At 47.2% G+C, this 25,160-nt stretch overlaps 1 protein-coding gene across 1 annotated transcript; it reads left to right on the top strand.

Annotated features, from left to right (window-relative positions):
- IL36B (interleukin 36 beta) lies at window positions 1–24,507 on the top strand. The gene is made up of 4 exons (XM_070428322.1): window positions 1–73; window positions 21,541–21,648; window positions 23,108–23,241; window positions 24,017–24,507. Exons 1-4 carry the CDS (start codon window positions 1–3, stop codon window positions 24,266–24,268), a joined length of 567 nt encoding a protein of 188 aa, XP_070284423.1. The 3' UTR covers window positions 24,269–24,507.
- The last annotated feature ends 653 nt before the right edge of the window (window positions 24,508–25,160 follow it).

Below are 25,160 nucleotides of genomic sequence, written 5' to 3'. Positions count from 1 at the left end.
ATGGCAGTCATTGGCAGCAGGTGGCAGAACACGGAACATGGCAGTCATTGGCCGCAGCAGGATGGTGGAGCAGGTGAGTGGGGTCACCAGACCAAGGTGGGTCACCAACTACTGTCATCGGGTGGTTACTGAAAATTCTTTGCTACCCCACACCGCAGTGCCGCTGGGTGCTTGCACCTGCTGCTGGCACTCACCCTGCTCACACCTGCTGCCAGCACCTAGGGATGGCCCCAATCACTCGGCTCTGTCAGCAGGTACGGGTGGTGGCTGCCGGCCCAATCGCCCCTCAGGGCATCTCTACCTCCCCCTGCTCTTGAGGAGCGATTGGCGCTGGCAGCTGCTTCTCACACCCGCTGCTGGTGATGGCCCGACTCGAACCCACTGCTGACACTGAAGCTGCCACTCGCACCCACTGCCAGAGCCAGCCCTGCTCCCACATGCAGCTGGTGCCAGAGCCACCACTCACACCCACTGCTCTCACCTGGCGCCTGCCCCAATCACCCCTGAGGGCTTCTTCACCTCCCCCTGCTCCTGAGGGGTGATCGGGGCAGCAGCTGCCATTCAAAACTGCAGATAGTGCTGGGCCCACTTGCACCTGCTGCTGGCGCCGGCTCCATGCTGTCAGCGGGTGCAAGAGGGGCTGCTGTGGTCAGTGCATGGGAGCAGTGGCAGCAGGAGCAGGGCTGCTGGCAGACAGCGAACCAGGGGCCATGGGAGGAGGGGCTAGGTGGAGCACGGAGGATGGGCTGAGACCCGCCCCTGTGCCCACTGCAGCCTCGCAGCCCACAGTTCCTTTTAAGGTACATGAATTAGTGCACTGGGCCCCTAGTACACACACACACACACACACACACACACGCACGCACACACACATTAATTTCAGAGAAGAAGGAAGAGATAGAGAGAGATAGAAACATGAATGATGGAGAGAACCATTGATCGGCTGCCTTCCGCACATCTCATGCTGGAACCTAGCCCCAAACCTGGGCATATACCTTTGACTGGGATCCAACCAGGGACCCTTTAGTCTGCAGGCTGATGCTCTCACCGCTGAGCCAAACTGGCTAGGGAAAACAGGTATAATTTTGATTTATTCACACTGGATGGCTATTGTGTAGGTTTTTATCATTTATGTATTTCACAATCTAAAGGAAAAGAGGTCAGTGTCCCTGAGTAAATAGGTATTGCATGTTATAAGAATTCTTATGGTTCGCTGGTTGAAAACCGCTGGACTAAGAAATGAAATCCCAAGGTAGATCTAGTTTGGCTACCTGAAGAAAGAGGGGAGACCATAACTACAGACTTTATCCCAACAAAGTCCTTTTCTTGCACGGAGAGAAGTTTTCTTCTTCATATTTGACACAATGTCCCTTCTCAGGGGACTCTATCCCTTCACTATAAAAGATGTCACCTCCATACTAGGGAGCGGTTTGTATAGGTCATGGGCTATTGAGTATCACCCGTAATGCCTCCTTCCAACCCCATCACTCTGGACTAAGTGCCTGGCCACACAGAGCTCCGTGTGTTTAAAGGATGAAATGAGGACTCTGAAAGGACCCTCATGTGGTGTGAATGAGTTTGCATTAATCCCAATGTGTCCTGGATGCTTGCTTCTTAGTGCCCAATGGCAGAACACTGAACCCCTCCCCTCAAGATGTCCAAGTGGGTCAGTCCTGTAGAGGGAGCACAGTGGTGATGTCCTAGGCTCCTTCCGAGAGCATGGAAGAGAGCTCATGCTGATGTACACCTGGGGTGGCAGCACTTCATAAGCCCAGCTGGATTTTGAACCCTAGTTCTGACTCAGCGACACCTGCTGCACATTTACCTGAGGGGGATTTGTGATTTTACACTCCTGAGGAGGAGGCTGTGGGGCCACCCAGGACAAGAGTGTAACGGCCATTTGTGCTCCCCTGCAGCCAGGATCCTGGGGAGGTTATAGGGTGTGAACATGAGGGTGACTTTATGTGGCCAGGTAGGCTGATGAAGTAGCTCAAAGGTGAAAACTAGGGTGATCCACTGCTGGTCATAGCCAAAAGGCTGGTAGAGGCAGTGTGGGGTCTGGTGACACATGTGGGGTCCTCACTAGGCCAATTGATCGGTGAGCTATCATGTTTTGGGTTCTGTATAGTCTCCTTTAACCTAAACGGTCCAGCAAGGCACACTGCTGACACAGAAGTCACCTGGCCCGATCACAGATGTGAAAGAACTTTGCCAAGGATACAAGTCTAAAAGTTGCAAAGCCACATTTTGAACACACATCATCTGAATATAAGTTTCTTGCTTTTGACACTAAACTGCTACCTTAGTGTGGATTGTTCCCAGGATAAACGAGGGAACTCATTGAGGAGAGGATCTCAAGAAAGCCAATGAAGGGAATTCTAGTGCTGGTCAGGGCTGTGGGCAACTGGGGTGGGACAGGAAACCCTCTGAGAAACCCTGGCATGGTCCCACCAGAGGAGGGGAGGCTGAGACACTTACCCACCAGACCCTCTCCCCTTGGTTCAGCAGCCTGGAGGGGTGAGGCTGACAGGGGCTGGGCACACCACAAGGGCAGTGAACTCTGACAGCATTGCTCCAGCTTCCTACCTGGAAGGCACACTGCACATCTGCTAGCTCAGAGCCTTGGAGCATTGACAGGCTCCCTTCACCGCCAATCTAGAGAAGTGATCTAGTGTCCACAATGGCAGGGTGCCAGGAGCTGGCCTTGCCAGGTGAGGCGCCCAGATCTGCCTCCAGCCTCTGATTGACCATGCTAGTGTAAGCACGACATTCCCTGAGCTTTCATCTTTCAGGGATCCTACAAAATTGTAGAACTGTGTCTCTTCTGCCTGTCCATTGTCGGTCATTTCCCTAGAGTTGTGGACAGGGAGGAGAGTGGAAGGGGCTCTATTAATAAGTACACCGGAGTGATGGGCACTGACTTGGGTGCTCTTGGGCCAACTGGGGTATATGGCTTCCTGGGTACAAGGCTGGAACCATGTCAAGTTCCCCCCAGAAGTCCCTCCTCACAGCTGTCATTGGCCATGGAGCCAAGGTGGGACCAGAGTTCTCTACAGTTGGAAACAAAGCTGCTAGTCTCCCCTACTCGTCTGAGAGGATCTCCCAGGCACTTCAGCCCTGACAAGAGCATCCCTAGTCCCTTACCACAACTTTCTTTTTCTCCTCCCAGTTTTCCTGTTATTCATGGGAACACTTCATTCAGTCCTTTGTATATTCAACAAATATTAATGAATTCTAATAATGGACCAGACACCATTACTGACACAAAGCACATAGTTAATGAGACAGACAAGTGCCCTAGCCGGATGGAGTTGGCATGTAGGTGATAAGATCATATGTGCATTTTAATTTGCATCTCTCTGATGATTAGTGATGTTGAACAACTTTTCATGTGTCTATTGGCCATCTATATGTTCTCTTTGGAGAACTGTCTAGTGAGATCCTTTGCCTTTTTTTTTTTCAGAAACGAACCCCTTATCAGATATATCATATTCACCCATGCAGTGGGGTGAGTTTTTATTTTGTTGATGGTTTCTTCTGTACAAAAGCTTATGTCACTTCATGCCTGTCAGAATGGCTATCATCAATAAATCAACAAACAATAAATGTGGCACGTGTGGAAGGCAACCAATGGATGTTTCTCTCTTAAAAAACACACACACACATTTTGTTAATGGAACTATCTTTTGACCCAGTGATCCCACTTCTGGGAATATATCTGAAACACAAAACACTAATTCAAAAGAATATATGCACCCCTATGTTCATTGTAGCATTATTTATAAGTAGCCAAAATCTGGAAACAGCCCAAGTGCTATAGATGAATGGATAAAGAGTGGTGATACATTTACATCTTGGAATACTACTTGTGACAATATGGATGCACCTGGAAATTACTACTCTAAGTTGCTGGGGTCCAACCCCAGCAGGTCCAGGGGTCCCCAAAGGTGTGGACGGAGTTGGCAAAGAAGGAATGACACGGAGACAGCCTTCAGTTGGTCAGCAGCCCAGCCAGGACCTCTAGCCAGAATCTCCAGCCAAAGTTCTGGTTAGGAATTCCAGCGAAGTTCTGGTCAGGATCTCCAGCGAAGTTCTGGTCCCAGGTTCTGGTTAGGATATGATGTTTATTGTCTTGTTACATCTGTATTTATACCAGTTGATTTTAATCCTGTCAATTTCTATTGCAAAGGTTAGGGCGTTTCTTATCTCCATTCCAGGGAGTAAAGATTATGTAGCTTAAGCGTGATTGTTTGTAGTTGAAGTGATTAACTACCCGCCTGGCACTTAGTTAAGGGGTTGTATCCCCTCCCTAACCTCAGGGAAAAATCCCCACCTGGGGAAACAACCTTTCGCAGAGAGGTGACCTTGGTTAAAACACATGGCGCTAAGGAGAGCAAACATATTAAGAACAGTATGCTATATATGCCAGGTCCCTTGAAACATATGCTGTGCAGATGTTTCTTTCTTGCAGCGACTGTGTCAAGCAGTAAGGATGGACTGACTTCCAGCAAATCAATTCCCCCTTTTTTATTTTTTAAATGATAGCACATGCAAATCAGCGGCCACCTCTCAGATTGGGCCGTTTAAGACTCGGAAGAAGACTGGCAAGCAATGACAGTGAGCATAGCTATAAACATAGTGGATGGAGTGCACAAGGAGCCCCGTTCCTGTAGAAGGTTGCTGGCCTCTTCAGTCAAGGGATTTCAGCTGTCCTCAAGTTGTTGGTTTGATTGCCTTTGTTGGTCTGGCTAGCAGGCAGCATCACTGGCGACGGGCTTCCCAAGGTGTCAGTGAATTGAAGGGCTGCATCAAAGAGTCCATCAGGGCCGTGCTTGATGGTGGTGTCAGTGTCCGAGGAGGAGTAAGCTGTGCCCTCTGGGTCAGCTGATATGGAAGATGGAGGGTAGTAGAGAGAAAAAGAAGAGAAAGCAAAAGAACTACAAGGCATGGATGTGTTTAGAAAAAAGAGGGAGAAGAAAGGGAAGAAGGCAGCATCCTGACACAGCCCTTTTCTTCAGCTGCCCCTTTCCCTGTGGTCCTAGGTAGGAATGGGAAACATGTCCCGTTGCAGTGAGAGGGCAGCTGCTGTCAGCCAGTCTCTGTCTTTACCTGGGCCCCGATCTGAGCTGGGCCAAGTCTCTTTCTATTATCTGGGCCCCGAACTGAGCTGGGCATGGGAAGCAGGAAGCAGCCATGGGGGCAGGAGACCTCCCTCAGAAGGGGCAAGTGTTCAAGCCCCTGCATAGTTCCGGGGGGGGGGGGAGGATCTGTGCCCCACCTCTGTTGACCCCCAAGTTCTCTCCTGCTGGCCCCTCTGCGACTGTGCCTGTCTTAGGTCGTTCCTCCCTGAGGAATCTTACCCGTCTTTGACTAACCAGCCATCCTCCGGGGCCAAGCAGGGTGATGTGAGGTTCAGTTCTGTCTCCTTGGTAACCTATGCCCCCGTGGCCTCCACTCCCAGCAACTGCCTTGGGATCCCCCTCGCCTGCTGGCAGGGCCCCGGCATTGATCACATATCTTGGGGAACCCAGGTTTCTTCTCCAGGGAGGGCCCAGCTCACACCATTGGGCGAGAGACAGATCCATGGTACCAGCCACCATGAGGCTTCAACCTCAGCATGAACAGAGGGCTCAGGCAACAGCTATGGGCAATTGGATTGTAAGAAGAGGGTCCCTCTTGACACGAGGGTAAAAGGGGCCAATACAGGACAAAGGAGAGTCCAGGGACAGGGCTTTTCTCAGCCCAGGATGTCAGGCTCTTTGCATAGGACAACTCCACGTATGGGGCATATACCAAACACCCCTAGTCACGGCATAAAAGGGAGGTGCCCTTCCTGGAACAGTAGGGTAGGGAGATTTTAGAAAAGGCTGCGTTCAGGAGAAAAGGAGAAAGGCCAAAGAACCAGCAAACAAGTAGTTAGATTTTTTTAAAAAAGGAAAAGGATACCACTAAGATGGCTGCATAGGTAAACACCAGAGACTGCTGCCACAAAGAACCACTTCAAAAATACAATTAAAAGACGGAATGGACATCACCCAGAACCACAGGAAGGCTGGTTGAGGAGAGACTCTTCAACTAGAAGGAAAGACAACAGCATACCAAGGCTCAGGGGAAGCGCAGTGTGGAAAATTTAAAGGTGCGGAGGTGCACGCGCAAAGCGGGCTGGTGGCTGAGGGCGCGGTTGTTGTTTTCAATCAGGAGGGAGTCTCAGACTCTGAGCTCCAGATCCTGGTGAGTCTCTAGGGACTCAGACTCAAACAGGAGAAGTGGGATTGTCTAGCACCAGTTGGAACCTGAGGGCAGCTTTCTCTCCGAGGTTTGCAGTGGTTGCCGGGGTTCTGAGAAGCAGAGTCTCTGGGAACGGGACTGAGAGCAGCCATAACTGCTCCCGCTGCCCGCCCTGTTGATCCCGTGCGACCCACCCCGCCCAAGCCCTGCACAGAGGCATTTGCCGGATCACCTCAGGCAAAGGCTAGATTAGCACCTCCCCAGAGGACAGAAGTTTTCCCACAGCTGATTCTCACAGCCAGTCAGCCTGGTGGTCAAATCCCTCTAGTATTAACCTCAACAATCAAGGCTTAACTAGAACAAGACTGCACACAAAGACCACAAGGGGGTGCACCAAGAAAACATAAAAAATGTGGAGACAAAAAAACATGACAGAAATGGAGGATATAGACCTAAAAAACGCAATTTTGAGGGTTTGCAATAAACTTGAGGAGAGCCTCACAAAAACTAATGAGACCCTCAATGCTATGATAAAGAAACAACTAGAAATTAAGCATACACGGACTGAAATAAAGAATATTATACCCAATAGCAGACCAGAGGAGCGCAAGAATCAAGCCAAAGATTTGAAATGCGAAGAAGCAAAAAACACCCAACCAGAAAAGTAAAATGAAAAAAGAATCTGAAAATACGAAGATAGTGTAAGGAGCCTCTGGGACAACTTCAAGCACACTAATATAAGAATTATAGGGGTGCCAGAAGATGAGAGACAGCAAGATATTGAAAACCTATTTGAAGAAATAATGGCAGAAAACTTCCCCCACCTGGTGAAAGAAATGGACTTACAGGTCCAAGAAGCGCAGAGAACCCCAAACAAAAGGAATCCAAAGAGGAGCACACCAAGACACATCATAATTAAAATGCTAAGAGCAAAAGACAAAGAGAGAATCTTAAAAGCAGCAAGAGAAAGAGACTCAATTACCTACAAGGGGATACCCATACGACTGTCAGCTGATTTCTCAACAGAAACTTTGCAGGCCAGAAGGGAATGGCAAGAAATATTCAAAGTGCTGAATACCAAGAACCTACAACCAAGATTACTTTATCCAGCAAAGCTATCATTCAGAATTGAAGGTCAGATAAAGAGCTTCACAAATAAGGAAAAGCTAAAGGAGTTCATCACCACTAAACCAGTATTATATGAAATGCTGAAAGGTATCCTTTAAGAATAGGAAGAAGAAAAAGGTAAAGATACAAATAGTGAACAACAAACATGCATCTATCAACAAGTGAATCTAAGAATCAAGTGAATAAATAATCTGATGTACAGAATGAACTGGTGATTATAATGAATCAGGGACATAGAAAGGGAATGGACAGACTATTCTTGGGGGGGAAAGGGGAATGGGAGATGCGGGAAGAGACTGGACAAAAATCGTGCACCTATGGATGAGGACAGTGGGTGGGGAGTGAGGGCGGAGGGTGGGGTGGGAACTGGGAGGAGGGGAGTTATGGGGGGGAAAAAAGAGGAACAAATGTAATCTGAACAATAAAGATTTAATTAAAAAAAAAGGAAAAAGGAAAGGAGATGTGGGGCAAAGCTGGGAGTGGATGGACAAAAAGGAAGCACATGTGATCCTCCCAATGGACAGATTGTTCCAGCTCAGGGCTGCACATCTGCTGCAGATGGGCACTGGTCAGGTGTGCTAGGGTGAGGTGGAGACGGAGGGCGGTGAGACATAAGGTCGGACTAGACGGTCTGGAATCCACACAGGTGAGTCTGCATCCTGTGGAAATATACAAGCATATCCTCTCCCCCAGGTTAAAAGTACATCAGGTCCCTTCCAGGCTCCTGTAAACAAGTCTCTCCATTTGACGAGGGCTTTAGGTTTAGTTAGATCAGGGTTCCAATGTCTGTACATCGGGGAATTTCCCTCAGAATCTACATTTAGTATATTAATTACAAATAGAGTATGTTGTAGAACATGATGAGGAGAGGAATATTTAAACTCATTTTCTTGCAACTTTTTAATTTGTGTTTTTAAAGTTTGGTGAGCCCTTTCTACTATTGCTTGGCCTTGAGGATTGTAGGGTATTCCTGTAGTGTGTGCGATGCCGAATGTAGAGCATAAGTTTTTAAAAGCTCTAGAGGTATAGGCAGGCCCATTGTCTGTTTTAAGTGCCCTTGGTATTCCTAGGTAGGAAAAACATTGGAACAACTGTTGACTTACATCTTTAAAGGCTTCTCCTGTACGTGCAGAAGCAAGGATAACATGAGAAAAGGTATCAATATCAATACAAACATGCACATAGCAAAGTTTGCCAAAAGATGGGACATGAGTAATATCCATCTGCCATAAGTCACAGGGTCTAAGTCCTCTTGGATTAACTCCAGTAGCAGGGCTAGGAAAATGAGTAGGACAATGGCCGCAGTCACGCACAATACTTCGAGCAGCTTCTCTAGATATGCGATAATATAGACGGAGAGCAGAAGCATTTTGATGGTGAATGGCATGAGACCGCCGGGCTTCTTCTAGAGCTGTACAAACTACTGGGCGAGTTAGTAGATCCGCCTGATAATTTCCTTCGCTTAAGGGTCCTGGTAGACAGGAATGAGCTCTAATATGTCCAATATAGAAAGCCTTTTCTCGTTTATGAATGTAAGTTTGTAGCTGAGTTAACAAAGAGAAAATGGCTGTTCTTCCTTGTGGGGGAGAGGCCGTCTCAATATGAGGAAATAATTTAACTATATATTGAGAGTCAGTGTACAAGTTAAAGGAAACCTGTTGCAATTGTTCAAAGGCATAAATGACTGCCAAAAGCTCTGTTCTCTGGGCTGACGTCTCTAGGGTTTGTTGAACATGGGTTATTGAGTCAATGATTGTTACTGCCCTACCATTAGAGGAGCCATCTGTGAATACTAAGGAGACAGGAGGTGATAATGGCTCTTTTGAACATTTAATAGGAAATATAAATGGATGTAGGGAGAGAAATTGCAATATAGGTGATCTTGGCAAATGATGTAAAATTTGTCCTGGGAAGTTACCTATAGCTATTTGCCACTCTTCTTCAAATTGTAATAGTGTGTCTAATTGTTCTCTTTTATAAGGTATTATTATCTCAGTAACTTCTCTTCCAAAGAGTTCGATACTGCGTCGTCTACCTTTGATAATGAGAGTGGCCACTAGGGAAGGATAGGATGGTACAATCTTCCTAGGAGTGACAGGTAAATGTATCCATTCTAATGGTCCTTCCTGCCATAAACATCCTGTAGGAGTATATTTAGTGGCTAGAATAATTAAGGCCCAAGATTTGGAATAATCTACATACTGTAGTTGCTGTTTATTGATGGCCTGTTCTATTTTTGCTATAGCTTTTTCTCCTTCTACAGTTAATTGTCGGGGAGACTTAGGGTTAGAATCTCCCTTTAAAATGTCAAATAGAGGTTTTAAGTCAAGAGTGGTTATTTTTAGATATGACCTGACCCAGTTGATATCACCTAATAGTTTCTGATAATCATTTAATGTGTTTAAATGATCTTTTCTTAATTGTAAAGGCTGATGGGTGATAGTAGAGGTATGTAATATTCTGCCTAAGTAGGAAAAAGAAGGTTCAGTCTGAATCTTTTCTGGGGCTATTTTTAGACCATGTTCTTCTAAAGCAAGGACGGTCTGAGTAAGAATTTCCTGTAAAGTAGCCCGATCTTTATGAGCTAGTAAAATATCATCCATATAATGAATAAGATATAGATCTGAAAATTTCTTTCTAATAACTTGCAATGCCTGATCTACAAACTTTTGACATAATGTAGGACTATTTTTCATCCCTTGTGGGAGAACCTTCCATTGATATCTCTGATAAGGCTGTTTAAAGTTTTCTGATGGTATGCTGAATGCAAATCTTTGCCAATTAGCCGGGTGAAGAGGTATAGTGAAAAAAAACAATCCTGTAAGTCAGTAACAACAACACAATACTCCTGTGGAATTGCCACAGGGGAGGGCAATCCAGGTTGTAAGGAGCCCATATCTTCCATGGTGGCATTTATGGCTCTAAGATCTTGCAAAAGTCTCCGCTTGCCTGATTTCTTTCTTATTACAAATATGGGTGTGTTCCAGGGACTATTTGATGGCTCTGTATGTCCCTCTGCTAATTGCTGATCAATTAATTGTCGGGCTGCTGATATTTTCTCAGATGTTAATGGCCATTGCTCAAACCATACTGGTTGTGATGATTTCCAGACTATGGGATCAGCAGTCCTAAGGGCAATGGCCCCAATTATAAATCCTGTCGAGGAGTATGAGGTATTACTTTCTTTTCCTAATCCCTTTTCTGGATTAAATCCCGTGTCTAGCATCTGTGATGTTACTCTATCACTGGGGCTATATAATAGAACTCCCATTTGAGACAAGATATCTCTTCCCCATAATGTAAAGGGGATAGTCGTAATTACATAGGGACAGAATGTTCCTGAATGTTGATCTTCATCAGCCCAAGTTAAAATCTGAGAACTCTTTTTTACATTAGATGCCTTGCCTAGTCCTACTAGGGAAGTGGAGGTGGTGTGCGTGGGCCACGAAGAGGGCCAATCCTTCCCTGCTATGCAGGAAACATCTGCTCCTGTATCCAATATACCTTCAATTGGTTTTACCTGAATTTGTAAAATTTTTGTAGGTCTAGTAGCATGGATTTCTTGTATCCAAAATGCTGCATCAGTAGATCCAAAGCCTCCGGCCCCTCTAGCTTCCTGGGTAACAGCTGTCCCTATTTTATGTATTGGTAACAGGAGTAATTGGGCAATTCTCTGGTTGGGCTGAATCTGTATAGTTGTGGTGGGTGGGGAAAGTAAAATCTGTATTTCTCCTGTGTAGTCTGCATCAACAACTCCTGAGATGACTAAAATCCCCTGTAATGAGGTGGAGCTCCACCCTAATATTAATCCTACAGTTCCCTCAGGCAGCGGCCCGGACACTCCTGTAGGAATGGCTGCTACTGGCGAGTGTGGGGTTAGTATTGCGTGGATGGTTGAATGGAGGTCCAATCCTGCACTGCCTGGGGTTGCCCTGAAGAGGTCATTGCCTGATTGAAATTTGCAGAGGGGTTGAGGGTTGATGCCCCTATTATTGCAGGGGCCTGGGGCTGGCCCCCTCTCAAGTTTCCCAATTGAGGTGATGGGATAGAACCTCCTTGGGAGCGGTTTGTAGAATTTAAAGGCCAACCATTTTTTTTTATATAATTTTTATTTCTTGAAGTATTACAAAGAATATTACATATGTCTCCTTTTTTCCCCCCCTTGACTTTCCCCAGGCCCCGACCCATTGCTCCCCCCCTCCCCCGTGTCTTGTGTTCATTGGTTAATCTTATATGCATGCATATAAGTCCTTCGGTTGATCTCTTTTTTTGTTTTTTTTATTCATCATTTTTTTTTAAATCTTTATTGTTCAGATTATTACATTTGTTCCTCTTTTTTCCCCCCATAACTCCCCTCCTTCCAGCTCCCACCCCACCCTCCAACCTCACTCCCCACCCACTGTGTTCATCCATAGGTGCATGATTTTTGTCCAGTCACTTCCCGCATCTCCCACACCCCTTTTCCCCCCAAGAATAGTCAGTCCATTCCCTTTCTATGTCCCTGATTCTATTATAATCACCAGTTCATTCTGTACATCAGGTTATTTATTCACTTGATTCTTAGATTCATTTGTTGATAGATGCATATTTGTTGTTCATAATTTGTATCTTTACCTTTTTCTTCTTCTTCCTCTTCTTAAAGGATACCTTTCAGCATTTCATATAATACTGGTTTGGCGGTGGTGAACTCCTTTAGCTTTTCCTTATTTGTGAAACTCTTTATCTGACCTTCAATTCTGAATGATAGCTTTGCTGGATAAAGTAATCTTGGTTGTAGGTTCTTGGTATTCAGTACTTTGAATATTTCTTGCCACTCCCTTCTGGCCTGCAAAGTTTCTGTTGAGAAATCAGCTGACAGTCGTATGGGTATTCCCTTGTAGGTAATTGAGCCTCTTTCTCTTGCTGCTTTTAAGATTTTCTCTTTGTCTTTTGCTCTTGGCATTTTAATGATGATGTGTCTTGGTGTGGTCCTCTTTGGATTCCTTTTGTTTGGGGTTCTCTGCGCTTCTTGAACCTGTAAGTCCATTTCTTTCTCCAGGTGGGGGAAGTTTTCTGCCATTATTTCTTGAAATAGGTTTTCAATATCTTGCTGTCTCTCATATTCTGGCACTCCAATGACTCTGATATTAGTCCGCTTAAAGCTGTCCCAGAGGCTCCTTACACTATCTTCACACTTTAGGATTCTTTTTTTATTTTGCTTTTCCAATTGGGTGTTTTTTGTCGAATCTTTGGTTTGATTCTTGAGCTCCTCTGGTCTGCTATTGGGTATAATATTCTTTATTTCAGTCCGTGTATGCTTACTTTCTAATTTCTTTATCGTAGCATCGAGGGTCTCATTAGTTTTCGTGAGGCTCTGCACAAATTTATGGCAAGCCCTCAAAATTGCGATTCTTAGCTCCATATCCTCCATTTCTGTCATGTTTTTTTGTCTCCGCATCTTTTATGCTTTCTTGGTGCACCCCCTTGTGGTCTCTGTGCGCAGTCTTGTTCTAGCCAAGCCTTAATTGTTGTAGTTAACACTAGAGGGATTTGACCTCCAGGCCGACTGGCTGTAGGAATCAGCTGAGCGGAAAACGTCTGTCTTCTGGGGAGGCGCTAATCCAGCCTTTGCCTGAGGCAATTGGCAAATGGCTGTGCGCAGGGCTTGGGCGGGCGGGATCAACAGGGCGGGGGGAGGGAGCCGCTATGGCCGCTCTCAGTCCGTCCCCAGGGGCTCTGCCTCTCTGTCCCAGCAACCGCTGCAAACCTCGGAGGGGCCGTAGCCAGACAGTCCCGCTTCTCCCGTTTGAGTCTGGGTCCCTAGAGACTCGCCCGGATCTGTAGCCCAGAGTCTGAGACTCACTCCTGATTGAAAACGACAACCGTGCCCTCAGCCGCCAGCCCGCTTTGCGCGCGCACCACCTCACCACCGCACCACCGTACCTTTAAATTTTCCACACTACGCCTCCTCTGAGCGTCGGAATGCTGTTGTTTTTGCTTCTAGTTGAAGAGTCTCTCCTCAGCCAGCCTTCCTGTGGTTCTGGTTGATGTCCGTTCCGACTTTTAGTTGTATTTTTGAAGTGGTTGTTTACGGCGGCAATCTCCGGTGTTTACCTATGCCGCCATCTTCGACTCTCCCCTGCTTCGGTTGATCTCTTAATCCGCCCCCCAAACCCTCCCCAGGCTTCCCACTGTAGTTTGACAGTCTGTTCAATGTTGCTCTGCCTCTGTATCTACCCCTGTTCATCAGTCTATACTGGTCCCCATTATCTGTCCCAACCTCACTGGAGCAGTCTCAACCTCACCAGGGCCGTCACAGCCTCACCAGGGCCGTCCTTACCTCACCCGGGCCATTTCAACCTCACCGGGGCCATCCCGACCTCACCGGGGCAGTTTCAACCTCACCAGGGCCGTCCCTACCTCGCCGGGACTGTTTCAACCTCACCGGGGCCGTATTGTTCTCACCGGGGCTGTCCCGACCTCACTGGGGCCATCCCAGCCTTACCGGGGAAACAGGAAGTTTGGCCCTCTGTCCCCTGCTGGCGGCTCCCTAACAGACAAAATCTCCAGGCGTTCCTGGTGGCTGAACATCCAGCACTCCTGCTCGGATCATGCCCTCCACCAAGTGCACAGACTGCCTGTCTGCTGTCCCCCAGTGCCCCACGTGAGACTGGAACCAGTGGGCATGTTTGTGTGCCTGCTGGTACAGCGGTTCCACAGTGCCGGCCCAGCCGGGCCCAGCCCCGGCCTGCCCAGAACCCGACTCCACCCCCCGATTGCGTCCCTCCTGGATGCAAGGAGCTGAAATCTGCAGCCTGCTGGGTTGGGCTCTGTACTTGGTGTCTCTGCACATCCTACTCAGTCTCAGTGTTCTTTCTTTCCTTCCAGTTGTAGAGCTTCCACTGGGCCAACTTTCCCATGGTTCCATATGATAGCTGTTTGTCCGATAGTTGGTAGTTTCGATGTTGTTGTGTGAGGCAGCACGCACAGGTCTCTTCCTTATACCACCATCCTGGTTCTCCTGGGTCTGCTTCTTGAGTGTGTCTCCCATGGCTGTGAGCAGTTGAAGTCTGCAATTTGTTGGGATAGGCTGCAAAAGCACAGGTGGGTCTTTTTGTGCACCTGGCACAGCTTGGATGGGGATGTAAATTGATTAGGGCTGGGTCTCAGGGAGTCACCATGGCAGAGCAAATAGCACTGGCTGAGTCTCCGAGGCCCCTTGCCTCTCCACCAGGGCTTTGTGTCCCCCAGTGCCGGCAAGCAGCTGTGTGACAGAGCCTCCCTCGCTTTCTGATGGCTGCAAGGCCGTGCTGCCTCTCCCCGTAGGGTCTGGTGCCTCATGATCCCGCCCGAACCAGCTCAGTGGATTTGAAAGTTTGCAAAAGCAAAGGCGTTTCTACTTGTGACTCTGGCACAGCCCAGATGGGAATGTAAATTGCGTAGGGTGGGGTCACAGGGAGTCGCCCGGTCGGAGTCTCAGAGGCCCCTTGCCTATCCAGCGTGCCAGAGCGAGGGAGGCTCTGAGCCTCCCTTGCTTTCTGACCGCTGGAAGGCCGTGCCGTCTCTCTGGGGCCTGGGGCTCAGAGACCTGCCCGAACTAGCTCAGTGGATTTGAGAGTTTGTAAAAGCACAGTCATTCCCTCTTGTGCCTCTGGCACAGCCCGGATAATAGGGCAGGGTCTCAGGGAGTCGTCAGCGCGGAGGAAATAGTGATGGCGACCGTCTCCGCGCCCCTTACCTCCCCGGGACACCAGGACTTCTTGTCCCTCAGTGCCGGGCGAGGAGCCGCGCGTCAGAGCTTCCCTCGCTCTCCGACCACTGCAAGGCCGTGGCCGCCTCTCCCTGTGGGATCTGGGGCCTCAGAGACCCACCCCAAGCAAGCCCAGAGGATTCGAGGGTTCGTAACCGCTTCCGATTGAAAAAAAAACACGAGAATCCATTTGCAGCCCGCCTGGCGTGTGACTGCGTACCTCTGTTTTTGGCGCCTCCGTAGCTCCCACTCAGTCTCACTGCGCTTCTTTCTTTTCTTCCAGTTGTAGATCTCCCACTGGGCCAACTTCCCCATGGTTCTGAGTGGTGGTTGTTTGCCTCATAGTTGGTAGTTTCAATGATGCTGTGAGAGAGCAGCACGCACAGGTCCACTCCCTACGCCGCCATCTTGGTTCTCCAGGCCGACCATTTTTATGGTATTTTGATCTACATTCCTTTGCCCAATGGAATCCTTTCTGACATCAGGGACAAACAGTTTTTGGAGGATTAATATTATTCCCTGATGTATTTCCAGGCTGTCAAGGAGCTTGCCATCTGGCTTGAGTATTATTATTTCTATTTGGGCATTCTCTGCTAAAGTGCCCAGATAAGCCACAAGAGTAGCAGTTCATATTTCTTTTATTACCTGTATTATTGCTGGCTTGTCCTATACCCTGTACATATTGAGGGTATGTCTCCCCTTTGAGAGCTGCAGCTATAGCTACACCCTGTATAAATGCTGGACTTACATCAGCACACTGTTTTATAAAATCATTTATAGTTCCCGTTCTGCGAATTGGCCTTAATAAAGCCTGACAGGTATTATTAGCATTTTCAAAAGCCAGTTGTTTAATTAGGATATCAGCTGCATCTTCGTTATTGATTACTCTTGACTGCCTGTATGAGGCCAGAAAGGAAATCCTGATATGGTTCCTCGACCTTCTGTTTAACCTCTGTAAGGGTGGTTGTTTTTCCTACTGTATAAGGTAGGGATTTCTAGGCATTTACTGCACAACTGGTTACTTTAATAAGTGCCTCTTTGGGCATATACATTTGCTCCTGAGCTGTGTTAAAATCACCTTCTCTTAATATCATTCCTCCTCTGGAATTTTTGCTAGTGGCTACAGTTCTCTTAGCAAGATCATCATATTCAGTTTTCCATAATAAGTAATCTCCTCCTGAGAGACAGGCTTTACAAACCTGTGACTAATCATAAGGAGTCATCCATTTACTGGCTAGGGTTTCTACCAAGGTTTGTGTGAAAGGAGCTAGAGGTCCATATTCAGAGCAGGCCAATTTTAATTCTTTAAGTATTTTGTAAGGTATAGACTCCCAGGTGGGGTTTTCATCCTCACCAAACTCATTCTCATATGTAACTGGGAGGGGTTTTCATCCTCACCAAACTCATTTTCATATGTAACTGGGAAGCAGAGTGAGAATTCAAGATCTCGCCAAAACCGGTTTGGCTCAGTGGATAGAGCGTCGGCCTGCAGACTGAAAGGTCCCAGGTTCGATTCCGGTCAAGGGCATGTACCTGGGTTGCAGGCACATCCCCAGTAGGAGATGTGCAGGAGGCAGCTGATGGATGTTTCTCTCTCATCGATGTTTCTAACTCTCTATCTCTCTCCCTTCCTCTCTGTAAAAAATCAATAAAATATATTAAAAAAAAAGAGAGAGAGAGAATTCAAGATCTCCATTAGCTTCAGCTTCTCTTATCGCCCTTTGAAATTTAGACATGGAGCTCATAGGAGCCGCAGGACCTGGTTTAGGCTTCCTTTCTAATTTAGGGAGCCTGTTTTGAATGGGAGGGCCTCTCTCCTCTCTACTGACTGGAAAGGACCAATGATCATGTTTATGATATTTATTCTCCTTCCGATCAGTAAGCATAGCTAAATTGCTCTTAGATTGAGCTGGAGCCAAGGGGTTATTTAAAGTTTGAGAAAGTTCAACCATTTCTGCCTCTGGTGCCAAGGTGTCACGAATTGAATTCCAGAGGGAAAGGGTATCTGCCGGGACCTTCTCAGATCCATGGTAGCTGTAATAATTCTTTAATTGCTCTCCTACTTTAGTCCAAGTTTCTAAATTAACAGTTCCATCCTCAGGAAGCCATTGACATACATCTTGTATAAAACTTTGTCTGACTGGGAGTAACCTTAACTCCTCTGCTAGCAAGCATATGCGTTAAAAGATTAATACAGAGTCTTTCTTCTTTAGACTCAGTATGATCCATCTTGTCAATCTAAGTTCTGTACTAACTACTCGCTTACCCTACTTATCCTCTATAGGGGGGGTCTGCAGCACCCTACGGTGCAGTCCTATCCGTCCCAAGTACAGGGGGACTTACCCAGGGGTCCCTGTTTGGGCGCCAGATGCTGGGGTCTAACCCCAGCAGGTCCAGGGGTCCCCAAAGGTGTGGACGGAGTCAGCGAAGAAGGAATGACATGGAGACAGCCTTCAGTTAGCCAGCAGCCTAGCCAGGACCTCTAGCCAGAATCTCCAGCCAAAGTTCTGGTTAGGAACTCCAGCGAAGTTCTGGTCAGGATCTCCAGCGAAGTTCTGGTCCCAGGTTCTGGTTAGGATATGATGTTTATTGTCTTGTTACATCTGTATTTATACCAGTCGATTTTAATCCTGTCAATTTCTATTGCAAAGGTTAGGGCGTTTCTTATCTCCATTCCAGGGAGTAAAGATTATGTAGCTTAACTACCCGCCTGGCACTTAGTTAAGGGGTTGTATCCCCTCCCTAACCTCAGGGAAAAATCCCCACCTGGGGAAACAACCTTTCTCAGAGAGGTGACCTTGGTTAAAACACATGGCGCTAAGGAGAGCAAACATATTAAGAACAATATGCTATATATGCCAGGTCCCTTGAAACATATGCTGTGCAGATGTTTCTTTCCTGCAGCGACTGTGTCAAGCAGCAAGGATGGGCCGGCTTCCGGCACTAAGTGAAATAAGCCAGTCAGAAAAAGACAAATACCATATGATCTCACTTATATGTGGAATCTAATCGACAAAATAATTTAACAAACAAAATAGAAACAAAAGCACAGATACACAGAACAGACTGACAGCTGTCAGTGGGGAGGGACTTGGTGAAAAAAGGTAAAGGGATTAAGTAAGAAAAAATATAGAGATATGACACATAGATACAGACAACAGTATGGTGATAGCGCAGCTGGAGCAGAGAGTCAAAGGGGCAGGGGCAGGGGCAGGGGCAGGGGTGGGATTTGCTGAGAGATTCGGTTACTACTCTGGGTGTGATGAAGCCATTGGAGAGTTCTGACAGGGGAGTGATATGACCACATGACACCTTTGACCCTGATGTTGGCCGGTGGACATTTCACTCCTCGGGTGAGAACAGAGGCAGGGAGACCAGGGAGGGGCTATGGCAGTATCTGGGGAGAGAGTGCACAGTGGATTTCAGAGAACAGAACTGAAGCCCGTGGTTGTGAGTGTACAGGGAGGCACATTTTGGCAGAGAACGAGTAGGATTTTTTAACATTTAGGGCTGACCGACAATATTGGGCTTCAAGGATAATGATTCCCTTCCATGCCATTGCTGAGGCCGAGTTTGATCCTAGTCAGATCTGAGAAGCCACAGGCCTCCCAGGTCCCTTCGGCCCACGATTCCCCTGTGTTGGACATAGTGCATGTTTCACCACCCACTATGGGTCACAGGCCCACATCTCAGCTGCTGGAAACACCATGCAGTGGTTAGGAACAGAGACATCTGGCTTGAAACTTGATGATGTGATTTTGGGTAAGTCTTGTCATCTCTCTGGGTCTCTGTATTTTGCAAAAGAAATAAAGATTAATGGCCCCTCAAGGGTTGTTGTGAGGATTAAAAGATTAATCAGGTACTTTCCTTAGCTTATCAACATGGAATAAGCTCTGGATATTGGTTGTGTAAAACTCCTGAAAGGTGTGAACGAGGTGTGGCTCAGTCAGTGACATGTCACACCTCTGTCCCCAAGGCAGTCCCAAGGAATTTTTGATTACAAAGCACTGGCCTTATCCGTGTTTCTTCACCATTGTTTCCTGGCTTCTGACCTGCTTTGGTCTCTCTGGGACCCCAGAACGGCCACACCTGTGTTGCCTCCCAGTCACCCAGTGACACTCACGGGACCTCTGTGCCCCACCAGCCTTTTTGACAACATGGGCACACCCAGACCAGGAAATGACCCAGATCTTAAATGCTATTAGAAGGCCGGGAGTCCTAATCAGTTTTCTAGAGGAGCCCTTGCATGCGGTGGAGCCTAAGGTTGCGTTGGCCCAGGGACAAGAGCATCCCTTTGAACAAAGGTAACTTCTGCTGCTCAGAAGCCATGTGGCGGGGAACTCTCTCTGCCCTGTCTAGCCTTGAGGAGCCTCTGGGGCTGATGGGCCCAGGGTCGAAGGCTCAGGGCATCAGAGGAGCTGGGCTGCTTCCATGAGTGTGGGTGGCTGCCTACTCCCTCTCTAGGGATAACTGTAGAATCAGGCACCGGGCGTCCTGAGGCAGGGAGGGTGGTGAACAACTGCTTCTCACTGTGGGGAGTCTGTGGTCTTCTCAGGGAGCTGCCTGCTGCCCTGACCAGAAGCCCAGAGATAGGTGTCTTGTGACCTGGAGCCTGTGGAGGTCCATGGCAGGGTCCTTAGAGATGCCTGTTTGGGTGGGGAACTGGGGAGGTTGGGGCAGAGAGACAGGCTTGCTGCCAGTTACTTAGGATGCTCAGACTTGAAGTCAGGAGAACTGGTGACTTACCAGCTCTGCAGGGCTAAACAGAGATGAACACACTCTCTCTAAACCCAGAAACTCATCCTAGAAGGTGCCTGGGGGTACTCTGGAATCTCATAGCAACCCCAGATGTGGTGGGTAGAGAGTACCCCAGGGCCATCACTGCCTGGAGAGCCAGGACCAAACAGTCCTGACAGAGATGGGAGCTTCCACTTGGGGTTGTCTGGCCTGGGAACATGCTCTTCCCATCCTCAGTCTCACATGTGCAGCTGGGACAGGATCTCCAGGCAGCTTCCTTCAAACAATTTTTCCATCCATTTCCAGGGGAAGGGCAGGGCAATGAATAGCATGTTTTTCTTCCCTCCTTCCTTCACAGGCCATATGATGACAACCTCCTCGCCACCATCTGATCTGCCTTATCTTCTTCACAGAAAACCTAAAGACAAGGTGGTCGCCCCTCAAAGTAAGTGGCAAATTACAAACCAGCATGGCGGTCTCCACTGGGCCTCCCCAAGGAAAATAGGGCACCAGGTTCTCTCATTTGCTCAGCTACAGATGTATTTGTGAAATACTCACATCATGAAAGCTGCACTTGAAAATCTCAGAGCATTTAATTCTCATCTTATGTGTGTTTAGAATTGTTTACTTTTTTTGATAAAGAGGGCAAAGAAAACAAACATACTGATGACCAATTTTAATTTTAATTTTTTTTTTTAGTACTCAGAGACTGTCAATCAGAAAATGACAAGTTACTGATACCCCTTAATAATCTTTGGGGTACCATGATTTCAGACACTTTTTTCCCAAGATTTTTAAAAAATATATTTTATTGATTTTTTTTACAGAGAGGAAGGGAGAGTTATAGACACTTAGAAACATCGATGAGAGAGAAATATCGATCAGCTGCCTCCTGCACACTCTCTACTGGGGATGTGCCCGTAACCCAGGTACATGCCCTTGACTGGAATCGAACCCGGGACCTTTCAGTCCACAGGCTGACGCTCTATCCACTGAGCCAAAAACGGTTAGGGCGATTTCAGACATTTTGATCCACAAAACAGCCCCTCCCTTTCCCCTATAGCCACTCTTAGAACAGTAAATCTGCCCTAGAAATTAATAAGCCAGTATAGTCGCTCCCCCACCCACCCCCCCATCTGAGGAAGATATGTTTTGAGATCCTCAGCAGATGCCTGAAGCCACAGGTAGTACCAAACCCCACAGATATATATTATGTTGTTTCCTACACATCACATGCCTTTTCACTGAACAGAAGCACTTTACAGCTACTCTTTGACACATCTGAATTGCCAGCATCACTACTCTTATGCTCTGAGGTCATTATTAAATAAAATAAGGGTGACTGGAACTCAGCACTGTGATACACAAGAGTAGATCTGATAACTCAGTTATCAAGTGACTCCTGGGTGGGGACTGTATACAGTGAGGACACGCTGGACAAAGGGACAATTCACATCCCAGGTGGGATGGAGTGGGTGATGTGAGGTCCCATCATAACTTTAGGACGATATGCATTTTAAAACTTATGAATTATTTATTTGTGAAACTTTCCTTTTAATATTTTCTGACCACAGTTGACTGTGGGGAACTGAAATCGAGGGAAGTAAAACAGTGAATAAGAAGGGGGAAACCACTGTATTACAGGATGCAGCCCAAGTCCTGAAAGTTGATAGTAACCTCCTGTGTGCTTTGTGCTTTTTCTCCCTGTCACCTGGCAGGGATAGGAAGTCCAATGACCTTTAGTATTCGTGATCCTCAACAGATGGTGTGGGTGCTGGAGGGAGAGTCTTTAATCGCAGTTCCTTCTGACAACAATGTCAAACCTGGTGAGTGACAATGTTTGCCTCTTAAAGGGATACCAGCTCCACTGGGGATGGGGCTGTATGAGCTCCGCTGTGACCTCTCCTACTTCTGGCACCAGCTCAGTGTCCACAGGAGAGCAAGAAAGGACAAGGCAGTTCCCTCCCGCAAAGGTAACCCTGTACCTAGAAATGAGGAGTGAGGGATGGGCAGTTCTCCTTGAACAAGGAAAATGTCTTCAAGGAGACAGGGTTGTCCATTCAGTCAGGCTGCTTTTCCTGGGAGCTTCTCTACTTTAAATGTCATCCATTGCTACCCATGTCCTCAGATTAAATTCCTTCACCTTCTACCACCAAACTGCACACTCTTCTAGCTTGGTGTCCTCTCCTCTGGTAACAGGAGAATATGTCTTCCTCCTATCAAGAGTCAATCATGCCTCTATGAAGCTGTGGTAAGAAGTCAGTGCAGCTCAGCTCTTTCCCTCCCCCTAGGTTTCAGTGTTTGATCTCATCCTTCTGTTCCCTGCATATCCCACCTTGGTCTATCTATTGGGTCTTTTCTGTCACTGACAAACATGCTCTGATATAATATTTCCAAGCTTAATACTAAAAAGCTCTTCTTGATGCCCACATTTCATTCCTACCATCGTTGTTTTCCTATATACAACGCACCATGCTATATGCCAACCACAGCCAAATTCCATGGAAGCGTTGACTACACAACCTGTCTCCATTTTCTCTGCTGCTCATGCTTACATCATGTGAAAGAAACCTGAGCGGGCGGTTGAGGCCAGTGTGATGAGCCCATATTGCCTTATGAATCTCAAGGTTATGCCAAATGTCACCTAAGTGAAGGAAGCCACAGGATATATAGAAGGAGCTCAGTCCTAGCCCGTTTGGCTCAGTGGATAGAGAGTTCGTGCACTCACTGAAGTGTCCCAGGTTCGATTCAGGTCAAGGGCATGTACCCCAGTTGCAGGCTCGATCTCCAGCCTTGGTCAGGGCATGTGTGGGAGGCACCCAATCTATGTGTCTCTCTCATATCGATATTTCTCTCTCTGTGTCTATCCTCCCTCCCACCCTCTCTAAAAATCAATGGGAAAATACCCTCAGGTGAGGATTAACAAAAAAGGTGCTCCTTCTAGCTGAGTGAGCTCCCCTTAAAGGACATTCTTGGAAATCCCACACTACACTTCCACTTAGAGCTCATGGGCTACAACTTAAGGTCTGGTCAAAGTTAGCTGGAGTGTGTTGGGGAATTTTATTTTTATTTTGGGGAAACTGGGCTCTCATAGGATGGAAGAAAAAAGAAAATGGGTTTCCACCACCCATGTCTGATGGAGCAGTTCTACCCCCTGGCTAATTGGGGGAGCCTTCTGGGCAGACCTGGCTGGTCAGCACGGGGCTGGGAGGAGCAACAGAGTGTTGGCAGGACCCCCTTGCTGCCTCCTGGAGCTGATGCCTGTCTCCATCTCCCTATTTCCAGCTACTATTTTCTCAGTGCCATGCACAGACCCGGACATCTCTAATGAAAAAGGCAGTCCGATATACCTGGGAGTCAAGGAAGATCTGTGTCTGTTCTGTGCAGAAATTGAGGGCCGGCCTACTTTGCAGCTTAAGGTGAGTGGTTGTGCAGCGAATGAGAGAAGTGCTGTGACTTTTAATTTAATTTAATATATTACTGAGTAAAAATAACATTTTTTCAACCCTGGATTATTCATTGTAAGAAAACTTGACTTAGATAGTCCCCAAGCCAATACCTGCTCCCTTTGGAATGGGTGTAACACTTACTTTAATGTCAGAGCACCCTCTGAATGCCAGAAAGGACACCACAAAGGCATTTCAGGAAGGCCAGGACTGCAGCTTCTTCATTCCTCATCCTCTTCAACTGCCTCCCAGAAACCCTCTGAGATGCCGGGCACTGCCATGTGAGCTCGGGCCATGGCACACGGAGGAGAGAAGGGCAGATTGTGAGTCTGGATGCTGCAGATTTCACGTCTGTGGTCCCTGCATTGAAAACAGCGTTTACAGTCATGAAGCTCATCCTTCTGCTGTGATGGGCGCTGCAATGTGCAAACCCACTGGAGACTGGGAATCTCGTGATACTGGTCTGAACCTGTAGATGGGTGCCTAGCAGGAGCACCCATGACACAATGAGCCCCACTCTGTTCTGGGAAAGATGGTGTTGTCTCAAAGAATCAGAAGTGCCTGGTGTTGTGGGATCTCAGGGGCAGCCAAGCTGTTGGGAACAGAAGCGTTGCCTGTGCTGACACCTGGCATCCTCCTCTCATCAGCCATGCTCCTCCCTGTGGGGAAAGCAGTCACTCCTGAGGCTGAGTTAGTTGAGCTCCCTCCTCCCAGTAATCCTCTCTGATAGGCCTCTTTCTCCTCCTAGAAGGAAAGCATAATGAAACTGTATGAGGAGAAGAAGGCACAGAAGTCCTTTCTCTTTCTGCGTGGCATAGAGGGCTCCACCTCCTCCTTCCAGTCCGTCGCCTGCCTCGGCTGGTTCATAGCCACTTCCTTGCAAGCGGGACAGCCTGTCACCCTCACCAACGACAGGGGCAAAACTTACAACACCAACTTCTATTTCAGTTCTTTACAGCCTGAGCTGGGGGTGGCTGATTCTGGGACAGAGAACCTCTAGGTCATGGTCCACCTCACACCTGTCAGAATGGCTATCATCAACAAATCAACAAATGACAGGTGCTGGTGAGGATTCGGAGAAAAAGGAACCCTCTTTCACTGCTGGTGGGAATGCAGACTGGTGCAACCACTGTGGATAACAGTATGGAGTTTCCTCAAAAAATTAAAAATGGAAATTCCATTTGACCAAGTAATCCCATTTCTAGGAATATATCCCCCCCAAAAAAACAGAAACACCAATCAGAAAGGATATATGCACCCCTATGTTCATGGCAGCACAATTTAAAACAGCTAAGATTTGGAAACAGCCTAAATGCCCATCGGTAGATGAGTGGATTAGAAAACTGGTATATCTACACAATGGACTACTACGCTGCTTTAAAAAGATGGAACTCTTATCATTTGCAACAGCATGGATGGAACTTGAGAGCATTATGCTAAGTGAAATAATCCAGCCAGAGAAAGAAAAATACCACATGATCTCACTCATTTATGGCTAATAAATAACATTATAAATTGATGAACAAAAATAGATACAGAGGCAGAGAAGCATCGAACAGACTGTCAAACTACAGCGGGAAAGCTGGGGCAGGTGCGGGCGGGAGGGGGTGGTAAGAGATCAACCAAAGGACTTGTATGCATGCATATAAGCATAACCAATGGACGAAAGACACTTGGGAAGGGGTGGTGGTGGTGGTGAGGGCATGTGTGGGGGGGTGGGGGTGGAGGTGGGGGAAGGGACTGCCGGGGAAAGGTCAATGGGGAAAAAAAGAAGACATATGTACTACTATTTGTAATACTTTAAACAATAAAACAAAAATTTTTTTAAATTCAAGAATAAATGCATTAAAAGTAAAAAAAAAAATAGAGAGATTACTGAGCACTGATGTCCA

Source organism: Myotis yumanensis, unplaced genomic scaffold, assembly GCF_028538775.1.
Source record: "Myotis yumanensis isolate MYYU_CA2020_CCGP unplaced genomic scaffold, mMyoYum1.0.hap1 SCAF_11, whole genome shotgun sequence".
Classification (NCBI taxonomy): Eukaryota; Metazoa; Chordata; class Mammalia; order Chiroptera; family Vespertilionidae; genus Myotis; species Myotis yumanensis.
The sequence above is the reverse complement of the archived record's forward strand: the minus strand, read 5'-3'. Positions and strand labels throughout refer to the sequence as shown.

Coding starts and splice junctions, on each gene's coding strand:
- IL36B (XM_070428322.1), top strand. CDS start 1: ATGGCAGTCATTGGCAGCAGGTGGCAGAACACGGAACATGGCAGTCAT. Junction 74..21,540: donor GCAGCAGGATGGTGGAGCAG/GTGAGTGGGGTC, acceptor GTCACCTGGCAG/GGATAGGAAGTCCAATGACC. Junction 21,649..23,107: donor TGACAACAATGTCAAACCTG/GTGAGTGACAAT, acceptor CCCTATTTCCAG/CTACTATTTTCTCAGTGCCA.